General features: G+C 35.3%; 1 protein-coding gene across 3 annotated transcripts in view; it reads left to right on the forward strand.

Moving 5' to 3' along the window:
- The window catches only part of YES1 (YES proto-oncogene 1, Src family tyrosine kinase), a 68,626-nt gene that overhangs the window by 40,826 nt on the left and 11,552 nt on the right, over positions 1-16,248 (forward strand). For all 3 annotated transcript variants that reach the window (XM_060613383.3, XM_060613382.3, XM_078435386.1), the window contains exons 2-8: positions 6,016-6,288; positions 8,788-8,887; positions 11,889-11,987; positions 13,255-13,358; positions 13,445-13,594; positions 14,942-15,097; positions 15,275-15,454. In XM_060613383.3, coding sequence (XP_060469366.1) covers positions 6,024-6,288; positions 8,788-8,887; positions 11,889-11,987; positions 13,255-13,358; positions 13,445-13,594; positions 14,942-15,097; positions 15,275-15,454 — 1,054 coding nt within the window. In that variant the 5' untranslated portion in view covers positions 6,016-6,023. The remainder of the gene's footprint in view (positions 1-6,015; positions 6,289-8,787; positions 8,888-11,888; positions 11,988-13,254; positions 13,359-13,444; positions 13,595-14,941; positions 15,098-15,274; positions 15,455-16,248) is intronic.

Consider the following 16,248-nt stretch of genomic DNA (forward strand, 5'->3'; position numbering starts at 1 on the left):
TCACATTCCCCTTTTTCAAAATTTTCTTTCCCAAGCACTCTGGACAGAGCTTATAACTTACTTTGTAGTCTCGTGGTGTTTTATACATACTTCGCCTCCACCATTTTTCACATTTTACAATACTGTACTTGTTTCCTATACTTATTTGTTACCTTTTTTTTTTTAAAGGGACCATTTCTTGACATTTCCAGCTCTTTATAGTGTTTAATAAGTATGTATGTGTATGTTAGCAGTGTGGAACTTGAAGAGGCTTTCCCATATAACTGTTCTAAATGATGCTATGTTTCTAGGACACCCCATAAAAATCTGTTTAACTCATGTTGCACCTGAAGTTTAAAAATGTAAATCATATCCTACATTTTTATAATCCTGTTTCTAAAGGAGATGGGAAGCAGTAATAACTCCTTTGTGTTCATACTGGGGTGCTGGACCAAAAATGAGTCTATCCAGGCATCTATTGGAAAGGGCAAATTGGTAGAAGTGAGAAGTTGGACCAAAGACTCTGGATTAAGAAAAAAGGCCGGAAGACAGTTAAGAGTAGTAATGGAAGACTGGAAGCAGGGGGAGGGGGGAAAGTCTGACTCTGGAAGGAAGAAGGGTTAAGTCAGTGATGTTTTCCAGAGAGAAAAGACCTAAGCAACAATTGCAGATAAAGAAAAAGATGAAAATGAGGAATTAAGGGAGCTGGGAATACAAAAGGAGGTGGGTGAATAATTATGGTAATTGCAGTTATGAATCGATATATTTCAGTTGGCCTGTTTTGTGAATATATATTGATTGTTGGTTAAAATCCTCCCTTCATCTTTGAGTATTGAGTCAAAATTTGCTAATCTGATAAGCAAGAAAGGTACCTTTTAAAATTTGCGTTTATTAGAGGACTGGAAAGGTCGGACATCTCCTTATACTGCTTATTGGCCTTTCATATTTCATTTGTAAATTATCTCTTGATAGGCTTCCCTGTTTTTTTGAGGGGCTGTCTGTTTTTTTTAACATGTAAAATGTCAACCAGTTTTCATATGTGTACATTTCTGTGTTAGACTGAGTAAGAACATGAGCAAGTACAAAGATACTTTCCCTTTGCTCATATCTTTAACTTTGCTTAAGACTTTTTTGTCCCTACTCCTGTTCCCCACACAGAAGTTAGATAATCATGCATCTAGGCTTTTCTTTTAAGGTTTCTACTTTTACATTATGCTTTAAAACACTTTTCCAACTAGATTATGAAACATGGTGAGTTTCTTCTAATACTTTTAGAGGCAGATACCTTTTATGTAATTAGCTTATAGTTCCCTCAAAGTGTGTTCATTAGAAATTTAAATTTCCACTCCCAGTTATGTTTTGATGCTTATACTTAACTGTCACATCTTAAGAATATACTCATTTAAGGGGCGCCTGGGTGGCGCAGTCGGTTAAGCGTCCGACTTCAGCCAGGTCACAATCTCGCGGTCTGTGAGTTCGAGCCCCGCGTCAGGCTCTGAGCTGATGGCTCGGAGCCTGGAGCCTGTTTCCGATTCTGTGTCTCCCTCTCTCTCTGCCCCTCCCCCGTTCATGCTCTGTCTCTCTCTGTCCCAAAAATAAATAAAAAACGTTGAAAAAAAAAAAAATTAAAAAAAAAAAAAAAAAAAGAATATACTCATTTAAGATAATCTGAAAATCTTCCAGCTTTGAGGTTCTGAGAGTTTCTGTTTTCGTATTTATAGCTACATTTATTTTATAGTGCTTAATTTTTTTTTTTTTTTGCATTTTTATTGTTTTAAGTAATTTACACCCAATGTGGTGGGTCCAAGATCCAAAGTTGCATGCTCTACCAACTGAGCTAGCCAGGTGCCCCTAGAATGTTTTTTAATTGAAGTATAAGTGGGGCGCCTGGGTGGCGCAGTCGGTTAAGCGTCCGACTTCAGCCAGGTCACGGTCTCGCGGATCTCGCGGTCTGTGAGTTCGAGCCCCGCGTCAGGCTCTGGGCTGATGGCTCGGAGCCTGGAGCCTGTTTCCGATTCTGTGTCTCCCTCTCTCTCTGCCCCTCCCCCGTTCATGCTATGTCTCTCTCTGTCCCAAAAATAAATAAAAAAACGTTGAAAAAAAAATTTGAAGTATAATTGATATACAGTGTTAGATTTCAGGTATACAACACAGTGACTTGACAATTTCATACAATACTCGGTGTTTACCATGATAAGTGTAGTTGCTATCTGTCATCATACAATGTTATTACAATATTATTGACTGTATCCCTTATGCTGTACTTTTCATCTCTGTGACTTATTGTACCTCTTAATCTTCTTTACTTACCCCATCCCTCCACTCTGACAACTACCAGTTCTCTGTTTTTAAGAGTCTGGTTTTTTGTTTGTTTGTTTGTTTTTTAGATTCCACATATAAGTGAAATCATATGGTACTTGTCTTTCCCTGACTTATTTTACTTAGCATAATATCCTCTAGGTCCATCCATATTGTCACCTATGGCAAGATCTCATTTTTTTTATAGCTGAATAATATTCCCATTATTTACACACATCCCACACATTTATCCATTCATCTATGTATAGACACTTGGATTGCTTCCATATGTTGGCTATTGTAAATAATCTTGCAGTTAACATAGGGGTGCATAGTGGAATTGCTGGATCATACGATATTTCTATTTTTGATTTTTTTTTAAGAACCTCAGTACTGTTCATTACCGTCAACAGTGCATGAAGTTTCCCTTTTATCCACATTCTTGCCAGTACTTGTTATTTCTTTTTGGTATTAACCATTCTGATAGGAGGTAATATCTCATTGTGGATTTGATTTGCATTTCTCTGGTGACTAATGATGTTGAGCATCTTTTCATGTCCTTTTATGTGTATGTCTTCTTTGGAAAAATGTTCAGTTCTTCTGCCCATTTGTCAATCATTATATGTTTTTTTGGTGTTTAATTGTATAAATTATTTTTTTTTAATTTTTTTTAAAGTTTATTTATTTTTGACAGATTCAGAGTGCGAGCATGAGCTGGGGAGGGGCAGAGAGAGAGAGGGAGACACAGAATCCGAAGCAGGCTCCAGGCTCCAAGCTGTCAGCACAGAGCCTGATGCGGGGCTCGAACTCATGAACTGCAAGATCATGACCTGGGCTGAAGTCGGACGTTCAACCGACTGAGCCACCCAGGCTCCCCTAATTGTATAAATTCTTTATATATTTTGGATACTAACCTCTTATTGGACATATCAGTCGCAAATATCTTCTCCCATTTACTGAGTTGCTTTTTTGTTTTGTTGATGGTGTCCTTTGCTGTGCAAAAACTTTTTATTTTGGTGTAGTCACAATTGTTTATTTTTGTTTTTGTTTCCCTTGCCTGACAAGATCAAAAAATATGTTGCTAAGGCTGATGTCAGAAAGATTACTACTTAACATTTTGTTTTTCTTCTAGGAGTTTTATGGTTTCAGGTCTCACATTTGTGTTTTAATCCATTTTGAGTTTTTTTTTCTTTTCATTTTGAGTGTATTTTTGTGTATAGTATAGGAAAGTGGTCCAGTTTCATTCTTTTGCATGTAGTCATCCAGTTTCCCCAACACCATTTATTGAAAAGACTGTTTTTCCCCATTGTATATTCTTTCCTTTGTCGTAGATTAATTGACCATGTAAGCATGGGTTTATTTCTGGGCTCTCTATGCTGTTTCACTGACCTTTGGGTCTGGTTTTATGCCAGTACCATACTGTTTTGATTGATTACTATAACTGTAGTATATTTTGAAATGTATGATTATGATACTTCAGTTTTGTTCTTTCTCAAGTCTGCCTATCCTATTCATTTCCTGTGTGGTTCTATACAATTATTAGGATTATTTGTTCTACTTTTGTAGAAAATACTGTTGGTATTTTGATAGGGATTACATTGAATCTGTAGACTGTTTTGGTGTTATAAACATTTTAACGATATTAATTCTTCCAGTCTATGAGTATGGTATACCTTTACATTTGTGTTGTCTTCAACTTCTTTCATCAGTGTTTTATAGTTTTCAGTGTACAGGTCTTTAACCTCTTTAGTTAAATCCATTCCTAGCCTTTTCTTTTTTTTTTAGCGTAATTATAAATGGGATTGTTTTCTTAATTTCTCTTCTACTTTATTATTAGTGGGTAGAACTACAACAAATTTCTGTATATTAATTTTGTAGCTTCTAACTTTAGTGAATTCATTCATCAGTTCTAATAGTTTTTGGTGGAGTCTTTAGGTTCTCTGTATACTGTATTATGTCTCTGCAAATAGTGGCAATTTTACTTCTTCCTTACCAATTTGGTTGCCCTTTATTTCTTGTCTGATTACTGCAATATAGCTACATTTTAGATGTTATATAGCTAAGGTCATAAATATTCAGTCGTTGTGAATTCATGAGGCAATCATCTTAATCACTCACCTACTTCCTTTTGAATGCCATGTAAGAAAGGAAAAACTGTAAAATTAGAATGACCCTTAAAAGGAAGTGAATTAATGAAATCCCCATTAGTGCTCCCATAAGAAGTGAATAAAATAATGCAGATTTGTAATATTAGTAACCTATTATATGAGTCATGTTTGTAAGATGCACAAAGAGATGAGTAACTCTTGATTTTAAGAAATGTATTGCCAGTAATTTGGGGGTAGGGTGGGAATTACACCAGTAAGCAAAAAACAAGATACAAAATGGTAAGGTAAGCATTCCATATAAAAATCTCCCCAAAAGTACACTGGATGTTTTAAGGAAGACAATATTTTGCCATTTATGGGGAAAAGCCTGAATGGAAAAGTAGCATTTTTGGTGACATTCAGTGAATGGATAGAACTGTAGCAGGTAGAGAAGTTTTAGATGTAAAAATCCCCACAAAATTGGGAAAGCACAGGGCATATGTATTGGGGAAACAGGAAAGTGTGTGTGTGTAGATAAGCATAAGGAAATAATAGGAGATAAAGTTGGAAAGATAGAGTGGGATTGGATTTGGTAAGCATTGGGAGTGTGACTGTAGATAAGGAAGAAAAAAGTTACAGAACTACCCTGTTCTATACGTGGTAGCTACTAGCCACATATAGACACTGAGCACTTGAAATGTACCTGGTCCAAATAGAAATGTACTATAAGTTTAAAATATATAACAGACTTCTGAGACTTAGTACCAAAAAAAAAAATGTAAACTCTGTCATTAAAAATTTTTTTATTGATATGTTGAAATAATTGTATTTTATATGCAGTAGATTAAATAAAATATATCATTTAAATAAATTTTATTTTTTATTAAAAATTTTGTTTATTGTTTATTTATTTTGGGAGAGAAAGTATGCACACGTGCTCACGCATGAGCGGGAAGGGGCTGAAAGAGAGGGAAAGAGAGAATCCCAGGCAGTAACCGTGAGATCATGATCTGAGTCGAAATAGAGTCCACCGCTTAACCAACTGAACCACACAGGCGCCCCTTCTTTTTATATTTTTTAACTTGGCTGCTAGAAGATTGAAAATTATATATGTGGCTCAGATTATATTTCTATTACAGAGGGCTTTTATAGATAGAAGGAATACAGCTGGTATTTGCTAGTACTTACTACGTGCCACATATTGTCTGGAACCTGTAATAAACTTAAGTTAATCCTCATAGAAAACTTTATGAAGTGATGTTATTATTATCCCTCTTTTTCATGTAAGGGTAAGGTGCAGACAGGTTGGGCAGCATACTCCGCTAGTATGTAGAAAGCCAGGATTCAAATGTAGGCGCCTCTGGCTTCAAAGCCAGTGGCTTTCCCAGCACAGTATGGCATGTTGTCATTGGACCATTAAAGGTGGTTGAGTTGGAGAATGATATGATTGGAATGATGCCTCAGCAGACTTGTAATAAAGATAAGTAAGGAGAAGAAACTCCATTTTTAGTTGTCTAGTTTTTTATTTTGTTAATGTTACTTTTTTGTGGAAGAACAATTCCTTTATTAAAGTGAAGTTTTAAATTGAGTTTTTTTGAAGTATCCTTTATATTAACCGCTTCTCAAAATATTTGCCTTACCGCCTTTGTAGATTTGATAATGGGCTGCATTAAAAGTAAAGAGAACAAAAGTCCAACCATTAAATATAGAACTGAAAGCACTCCAGAGCCTGTCAGTGCAAGTGTCAGCCATTATGGAGCAGAACACACTGCAGTGGCCCCATCGTCTTCAACAAAGGGAGCATCTGTGAATTTTAACAGTCTTTCCATGACACCATTTGGAGGATCCTCAGGGGTGACACCTTTTGGAGGAGCATCTTCTTCATTCGCAGTGGTGCCAAGTTCATATCCTGCTGGTTTAACAGGTGAGATTTAAATGGACAGTTCTGTTGTCTGTTTGGGAATGTGACCTTAGGCAGTACATTCAAAGAAAGATAACTGCTTGTAAGAAAGGTAAGTTCCTGGGGGACTTAATAAGTTTATGTGAAAATTAAACTTCTAACGTAAAAATTAAAGTGTTATTGTATACATAGATATTGTTCTGGAAAATTTGGTGATTATCGACTGGTTACACCATTATTTCATTTTTCATTTTTCAAGTAATTATGAAGTGCCTGCTATGTGGCAGGTACTGGGGTTATAAAAATTAAAAACATGTACCCCTCCCTCAAGAATGTTACAAGTTTTCAGGTTTATAATGTACTATCCAGTATTAAAATATTATAGTAGTTACTTAATATTAAATGGTAATGTAGTGATGATGGTATTTTTTTTTTTTTATCAGATACTGATTGATTTTAAAAAGAAAAGTCCTAAGGCTCAGAGTTAAATGATTTTTTTTTTCAGAGCCAGAGATAAGCAAGAGAGACAAGGTTTAATGTTCTGTTCCAGAACTCCATTTATTACTTTATGATTTACTTTCAGAGAACAGGAAGAAGTGACAGCTGACAACCTTTCATGGAGCCAGAAATGCTCTAAAAATTAGTTAGAAACTTTAAAAAGATTTCTTTTGTGGAAGGTTTCCACATCAGGATACTTTTTCCCTTGAGTAACAAAACATAACTGGTTTTAAAAAGGTAGAGTGAGCTCTAGGATTCCTTGATATAACAGTAGTTTTTTAATGTCATCAAGGACTCGAGTCCTTGATCTCTTTCCAGTAGCCCTTAGAGTTTCTGCTTTAACCTTAGGCTTGGCAAAACAGCTGCTAGCATCAAATTGAGCAGCAACATGTGTCCTTACTTAACCATCAGAGGGGGCAAAAGTGGAATCTGTTCTATAAGCTTGGACTATAAATTTGTCCCTTCAGTCTGCTTACCTCTAAACCAATAATAGTGCCAGAGGAATGCCATAAGTGAATTCTATGAGACTGTTCGTTTTGAGGAGTTGTGGACATCAAAGGGTCAGTTATAGTTTAATTCCCAACTCCCTAGCTCTAAATACCTCAGTAACGGATCGCCATGATGGTGTTCTCAGTTATCATCAAAAGTTCAAGTTATTTTCAGAATTATATGTTTGGGAAAGACAGTAGTCCAGAATGGTTCAAGTAAATGTTGATCCTTAAGGACATAGTTTAGTTACCTAAGCACTTTACTTATGTCCATTTAATAAAGGTGAAAGCCCTTTAGCTGATCAAGGAAAGCAGTCTTGAGATATCATTTGATCTGAGTTTTGATTGATGAGAATGACCTAAATATGTGCAGAGCTGGAAAAAGAGCTTTCTGGGGAAGAGAGAACAACAGCAGAGTTTAGGAGGTACAGATGAACCTGGCAGTTTTGAGGACCAATGAGGACAACAGAGAGTAGAATTGATTACTGTAAGATTGAAGGGTTAGGATTACTCAGGACCTCAAAGACTCTGGTAAGAAGTTTGGATTTTATTCAAAAGCCAAGAAAAAGCAGTTGAAGAAATTTAAATAGAGGATTTGCATAATTGAATTTACTTTTTTTAAAAACCACTGTGGCAACTAACTGTGTGGAGAATGTATATAAGAAGTGGGTTAGGAGGCTACTTCTCTCAAGAGTCCTAGCAGAGATAACAAGGGTTTGGATGAAGGTGGCAGCAGTGGAAATGGAAAAGAAAGTAGATAAGAGGTATTTTAGAGGTAGAGCTAACAGTGCTAGTATAGGGACTTGGCTGACTACCTGATCAGATAGTGCCATTTGCTTAGGCATTCAAGTAGACATGTCAGATAGGCAGTTAATACATGACTGGAGCTCAGGGGAGAAGAGTAAATCAATCCATTCTATTCTTCTGTTTGCAGGTAATGGTTTAGTTGTGTAGTGTCCTGATCTGTTAAGCATTTGTGTACAGTGCTCTGTATGACAGTTATTTTTGGAATTTATAATTCATATCAGTCATATCACTTAATTTCTAAGAAAAACAAGCCATTTTTAACTTTTAAGTGTTCAGTATACTAACTAATCTTACTAAATCCCTAGCTGTTACTAGGAAGGATCAGTCTTACAGATGGAAATGTTCACCCATTGTTTATCAGAAATTGAGATGATCAGTGCCAGTAATTTGCAGTACTTGTTAATGCTTTTTCTGCCAAAGAATTAATTTGAACTTTGACTGTCTTTCCAAGTCAGAGACCTTGCTACTATGAGCCAGAGTTAAATTTGTTTCTGTAGGTGTATAGAATTTTAGAATTTGTAGCTTACAGTAGTTTCATGGGAAGTCTTAAGAGAGCATCTTTTTAACTAAGCTCTAGCTGCCCAAGTCTCCATTTAAAAATAGATTCTGGAGACTAGGAAGAAAATTATGCTTAGCTTTTTTGCTGACAATTTTTTTTCTCTATTTTACTTTATCCATATAATTACCTTGGTTGTTTTTTTGTTTTTGTCTTTGTTTTTGGCTCCGATAGGTGGTGTTACTATATTTGTGGCCTTATATGATTATGAAGCTAGAACTACAGAAGACCTTTCATTCAAGAAGGGTGAACGGTTTCAAATAATTAACAACACGTAAGTGTTGGGAATGTTTTGTGAGGGAGAAGTACTGACAGAAACCTAGTCTTCATGCCGAAACCACTTAACTGGTTGATTTCTGAATCATGAGTGGTGAGGCATGGGTCTCTGCCCACTGGGTTGGATGATGCATTTAGTTTCTTGAGACACATGGCATAATAACTACTGCTGTAGCCAGAAGTTATTACTTCTACAAATTGTGCTGCAATGTGTGTTTGCCATGAACAGTAGAGATTAAAGAGTGAAGAATGAGGGAGTAGATGCAAGTAAGTACATTACTTAAAAAAAAAAGAAGTCTATAGAATTCTATGTTCCTGTTTAAGTATAAGATGATTTAAGGATCTTAATTCTTTCTCTTAAAAAGACAAAGGAAAAAGTTCAGGGAGGGAACCCCAGCATCCCGAACTGATCACATTAAGTTGCTTTTGTTCTTAGGTGATTCTTAGACATTCAGTGTCCCATTAAGAATTCAACGCTTGAATTGAAAATTCAATTCTTTGGGGGTGCCTGGGTTACACAGTTCATCTCCCCCCACCCTCCCCGACTTGCACGCACTCTCTCTCTCTCAAATAAAAAGAAAATAAAATTAAAAAAAAGAAAATTCAGTGCTTGTTATGGAAAATAAATCCCATAATTTCATTAGCAGGCATAACAACCAGCTCATAACTTATCAAAATATATATTATGGTCTCTTTACTTCCAGTCATATTTCCAAACTTTCTTGTTCCCATTTGTTATCTATTATTGTTCCAGAATATAAAATATGATCATGTCTCTCTGCTTTAAAATCCTACAGTAGCTCCCAGTTGCTGTCAAGATAAAAGGAGTAACAATGATAGATGTGAGTCATGGAGCTGCTTCCCCTTCTTCACTTAACTGCGCAGCCATAGTAAATTGCTTATAATTGTATGAATACACTGGGGTTTCTCACCTTTCTTTTTCTTTTTTTTTTTTTTAAGTTTATTTATTTTGAGGGAGGCAGGAGAGAGGTAGAGAGGGAGGGAGAGAGTGAATCCCACGCAGGCACCGTATTGTCAGCACAGAGCCCATGTGGGGTTCAGTCTCATGAACCATGAGATCATGACCTGAGTGGGAATCAAGAGTCAGATGCTTAACCAACTGAGCCACCCAGGTGCCCCCTCACCTTTCCATGCCTTCACACGTAGTTTCTTTTTTCTGGAATGGGTCTTTCTGTCTCTCCAATTTTTTTTTTTTCTTTTGTCTGGCCAACCCTGCTCATCCTTCAAAACATATATTCCTATATCATTTCTCAAGGCTGCCTTTCTTGACACTCTTCCTCTGCTATTGGCCCACACCCCATCTCCTGCTGGATTCAGTGTCTGCCTTACTGGTTGAGGTGGCACCATCTACAAACCTCAATCATAGCTGCCATCACTACTTTGGATTATAATGTATCATGTGCTTTTCATTCTTCTAGACCAGTGGTTCTCACCTTGGGGAAAAATTGTCCAGGGACATTTGGCAATATCTGGAGACATTTTTAGTTGTTATAGTCAGGGTCCCTCTACTATCTTCTAGTGGGTAGAGGCCAGGGGTATTGCTGAACATCCTACAATACACAGAACAGCCCCAACAACAAAGAATTATCCAGCACAAAGAGTCAGTAGTGCCAAGGTTGAGAAATTCTTCTCAGGCTGAGTTTCTGGAGGGTACAGACTGTCTTTTTTACTTCTGTTTCCAGCATACCTTCTCATAAAGTCTGTCACTTAAAGGGTATTCAGTAAATGTTTGAATGAATCATGAGTGGTTAGTACAAATGCAAACTTTGCAGTTTGTGTGTCTGAAAGTGCCTAATACATACGAGGAAACTACAAACTAAGCTTATGAGTTCGTCAGTACTTGAAATGCCAAAGGATTTTTCATCTCATTTTTTAGAGAACAAATTCTCCTCAGTCATTACTTCTCTCTGGCAAAGCAAAACATGCATTTAATTTTTAGTGGCAGAACCCACTTATATCTTCCTCATTAGAGACTGATAATATTTGCTTTTATGTTAATTTTGGAAAAGTCAAGTCTCATGTATTGCAAGCTAAACATAATTCTCATGTTCTGAATTGATTTTAGTGTTACTTAGATATTTATGGCTAACATTTTTGTAAATATACTTTATTCTCAGAGTTAAATTTTTTATTGTTCTTGCCTGTTGCCTACAGGAGTTCTAAGGCATCCTGATTTTTTTTCCCCTACAGTGACTAAAAAGGAACATTCTGATTTTATGTACTGTTGAAAGCATTTGACAGTAAAAAAGAACGAAATACTGATAACATGCTATAACATAGATGAACCTTGAAAAAAAATTATGCTAAGTGAAAAAAGCCAGTCCAAAAGACCACGCCACATATTGTATAATTCCATTTATATGAAATGCCCATAAACGCATGTCCATAGGAACAGAAAGTGGATTTAGTGTTTGGCAGTGTGGGGGGAGGCTTGGGGAGGAGTAGGGAATGACTGTTAATGGGTACAGAGTTTCTTTGCTGGAGGGGTGGGGGGGTGACGAAATATTCTAAAATTGATTATGGTAATGGTTGCACAACTCTGAATATATTAAAACCCATGACATCTTAAAGGGGGAATTTTTGGTGTGTAAATTATATGTGAATAAAGCTTTTAAAAAAGAAAACATTGAGTTGAAACTGAGTAATTTGAAAGATTTACCTCCCAAATTGTTTTAGTCAGTATAGTTTATTGTTTTAAGTTGTAAGAATTGTGTAAAAAAAGGGATCTTATAACTAAAATTAAACTAACTTTTGTTTGGAGGAGAAAGACGCAGTTGTGCTTTTGCTTTTAGCCTTATTCGTTTAATTCATGTAACCTATTTTTGAGTATTCTTCTTTTGAGTTTAATTTTTTATCAAATGAATGCATTAAAAAATGGAAGTAATACCTCTTTCCTACATATATACAAGGCAACACTGTAATAAATTGTGTCCTGAGCAGTTGTCTACCTTGGGTAATTGTTGTTTTATGTATTACAGGGAAGGAGACTGGTGGGAAGCACGATCAATTGCTACAGGAAAGAACGGCTATATCCCTAGCAATTATGTAGCCCCTGCAGATTCCATTCAGGCAGAAGAGTATGGCCCTACTTCATATTTTATTAATTACTTTGATTTTAGAAAATGTTTTAGTGCACATTCTACTTAGCCACAATTTTACACACATACAATTACATACCAGCCTTAATACAGCTAATACATCATATTAATAGGAGCTGTTACTTGAAAATTAATAATTAATGCCATAGTATTTGCTTACAGTAGGATCATAAATAATCTGCATTAATCATACTATAATGCCTAGTCTGTATCCTTTATATTTTCTCTTTAAAAACATCATATTAACTCTTTTTATATTCTGCAAACTCTCTCACTTCAAAATTTACCCTCAGTTGATAGTGTTGTATCAGTGTTAATTTCTTGACTTATGTGCTTGGTCTGTGATTATGTAGGAGAATATCCTTGAGAAGTACACACTGAAGTATTTAGGATAATGATTCAGAATGTTTGCAACTTACTCTCAATTGGTTCAGAAAAAGTACACAGAGTAAGAGAATATGACAAAGTAAAATTTTAACATTTAGGAAATCTGGGTAAGGAGTATATGAGTGTTGTATGTGCTATTCTCACAACTTTTAAAAAATTAAAATGCACCTTCAGTGACATAATATTTTTAGATCAAACCAAGAATGTCTGGGATTTGTAATAATACTACTTTGTTTTCGTAACACAACACGTAACACAGTGCCTTGCACAGAGTAGGTGCTCTATCAGTGTTTGTTTTTATTGCTTTTACAATATGTAATCTGTCTCTGTAACTCTGTTCTGCTTGACACTTGTTACTTCTTGTTTTATTCTGTGAGCTTCTCCACAGCAGAGACTTATTTTTATTCACAAATCTGTATTAAATCAAACCCACGCTAATTTAGAGTTGCTAGTAATTTGGATATAGTTTACTTGCATTTTACTGAATACAGATGATCACACTGTTACCAGGGAGCCACTTCCGTTCTTCCTACTGCACTCTTCGTATTTCCATCTGTCAGGGACCTAGAGGTTCTCTCTGTCATTATTGTCTTTACTTCTCTGATCCTGTGACTTCCGGGTGAAGTTTAAGAGACTGGTTGAATAGTCAGTACCTGGAAATACTAGGACAGTATGTTCTGACAGTAGTATTTGTAATACTTCTATTTAGAAAAGATCTTTTATTGTGTTTGCTGTGTTTTTAAGCTGTCTTCTGAAGCTCTTTGTTGTCACCCCTCCCCTCCACTCGAATCTTACTGATACTTATGTAAATCTTTCCAACCCTTACACATTTCTAACTTAAAACACTGTTTTTTCCCAGGTGGTATTTTGGCAAAATGGGGAGAAAAGATGCTGAAAGATTACTTCTGAATCCTGGGAATCAACGAGGTATTTTCTTAGTACGAGAGAGTGAAACTACTAAAGGTAATTATAATGTAATGTAAGTATAAAAGTTTTCTTGGACCGTATTTTGAGAAAGATACAGAAAAAGTATTTGTTTCCCTCCTTAGGTGCTTATTCTCTCTCTATTCGTGATTGGGATGAGGTAAGAGGTGACAATGTGAAACACTACAAAATTAGGAAACTTGACAACGGTGGATACTATATCACAACCAGAGCACAATTTGATACCCTGCAGAAGTTGGTAAAACACTACACAGGTATGTGACGATTTCACACGTGAAAACTATTTTTAAATGTTGTATATTATGAGGACAGAATCTCTGTTTTCATTTCTTGTAAGGTTTAGCTCAGTACTTTACACACAGAGTGTGTTCTATAGATGTTGTTGTATTGTAGTTTTAAAATGAAGAACAGGTAATACTTATTACCTGAATTAGGTTCTTAGATATGGTAAAATTCGAGTACCATTATTTGAATCCTTGTATCTAACTGGAGTAATATTTACATTGGGGTTTCGTTTCATAACAGCTAAAAACCAAGATAGATTGTGACAATAAATAAAAAAGCATAAAAGCAAAAAATTTTTAAGGAACATTTATTAAGTAGGTAAAACTAAATACTTAAAAAGCCATATCAGATGTCTTTTCAGGTTACATTCCTCTGTATGGGCTGGACCACATAAAACTTCCTAAAATATAAATCCAGTGAAATTTAATTCTACAGATGCATTTTTCTTTTCCTGGAAAACTAACCTATAGCAACTATAGACATTCTTTTGGTTTTTCAAGGACCATTCTTTTGGTTTTTCAAGGACCTTTGAAAGATATTCGGTATCAGATTCTTCTGTCTCAAAATTTTGCATTGCTGATTTAATACATGAATGCATCTGAAAGTTTTTAAATTCTTAATACTAGAGGTAAGGGAGTTCCCATGGCAATCTCTTCTTCAGTGACAGCTAGCTACAAACAGCCTACCAAGTCAACCACCAATCTTGACATTGAAGAAACATGTTAGCGAGCAGTTGTAATTGCACTGGTTAGTATGTGGATTTTTGTGGTTACTTATTGAAAATGGGAGGCAACGTGTCTTATATTCAACAAAAGATTGGATAAGCAAGATTCACAAGTCAAGCCATTGTGAATTTGGGATTCCCTGTTTAACAGTTAATGGTAGCATTCTCCTTAGGACGAAGTAAAGCACAGTGGTCAAAAACATAACTTTGGAGGTAACCAGAACTAGGGTTTGAATCCCATCTCCATCACTTACTAACTGGGTGACGTTAAGAAAGTCACTTAAGCTTTTCAAGACTTACTTATATGAGATATTTATAAAGTTCTGAATTAGTACAATAGCTGAGACATAATAAGTATTCAATAAATTATAACCTTAAAAAGGTATTTAACAAAAAATGTTTTGCTTTTTGTATGTTTTGTTTCTTATATACGTACAACTCCCTTTTTTGTGTCTGTGGTTTTAGCATAAAACTGATAAAACATTATGTTTTTGTTTTCTTTAATTTAAACTTTTAAAAACATTGATATACTATATATACCTTAATTTTTGTAATTAATTCATTTTACAGTGTAGTTTATTCATTTATCTAGAACATGCTGATGGTTTATGCCATAAGTTAACAACCGTGTGTCCAACTGTGAAACCCCAGACTCAAGGTCTAGCAAAAGATGCTTGGGAAATCCCTCGAGAATCTTTGCGACTAGAGGTTAAATTAGGACAAGGATGTTTTGGTGAAGTATGGATGGGTAAGAAATCTGAACTTCTGGTTTTTTTGTCATTTGTTTAGCAGTAGATTAAAGCACCACAACTTATGATAAGATATACTAAAATATTTAAGGTAACTGCTCAGTGCTGCTCACTGAGGTTTGACTTAAAATCTCTTAATAAATAGATTAAAATAGTAAAATATGTTGTTTCTCTAGGAACATGGAATGGAACCACAAAAGTAGCAATCAAAACACTAAAACCAGGTACAATGATGCCAGAAGCTTTTCTTCAAGAAGCTCAGATAATGAAAAAGTTAAGACATGATAAACTAGTTCCTCTATATGCTGTTGTTTCTGAAGAGCCCATTTACATTGTCACTGAATTCATGTCAAAAGGTATGTATATATTAGTTTATTTTTAGAGTATTCAGGTTGATAAATTTTTTAAAAAACAAGTCTTCATTTCTATTTTTATGCATACAAATTTTTTTAATGTGTCGTGTTCTCTAAGATTTTTATGTAGACATTTGAAAAGAGAAAATCTAACATTTTGTTTAATGGAGTAGTGATTAGTTCCAGTTATTCCAAAGGAGAGTACAAAGTTTAAGAGGAAAATCAGGCCAGCCCAATTTATGTTGAAAGTAAGTAGTCTTTCATTCCATTTGGCTAAAGGAAATGGGATAGCTAGGAAAGGGAAAAAAAATATTTCTATCAATTAAAATAATGCAGTTAGATATTTATATCTTTAGTCCTAAAGCAAAGAAATCAGGTGGAATTAAGGAAATTAATTTTATCTTATTTTAGTGTAAACACAGTCTCTGTATTCAGGATTCCTAGAAACTTTTCCCCACTATTGTTCACTAACATTTCTCCATTCTCCCAAACTCTAGACCCAAAGGTGGGATCTTTAGTAACAGGGTTGTTTGGGGCCAAGATAAGGAGAAGGGACAGATGATGCTTTAAAAGAGGAACCAGTAAGTACTAAATATGTTGCCGGTCCCACTTTTACCCTCTTGAATTTTATCTTTTTTTTTTTTTTTTTTTTTTTTTATTCCTCTTAATGAGTCACTCATCCATAATTAAAGCTACTGGTTATGTCATCTCTCTTCAGTAGTCCATCTTGGCCAACAATGTAGTTCCATCTAGTGGTGACAGGGCCAACTACAAGCTGCATATTTGCTGTAGGAAAT

The sequence above is a fragment of the Panthera onca genome, chromosome D3 (assembly GCF_046562875.1).
Source record: "Panthera onca isolate mPanOnc1 chromosome D3, mPanOnc1 haplotype 2, whole genome shotgun sequence".
In the NCBI taxonomy this organism is placed as follows: Eukaryota; Metazoa; Chordata; class Mammalia; order Carnivora; family Felidae; genus Panthera; species Panthera onca.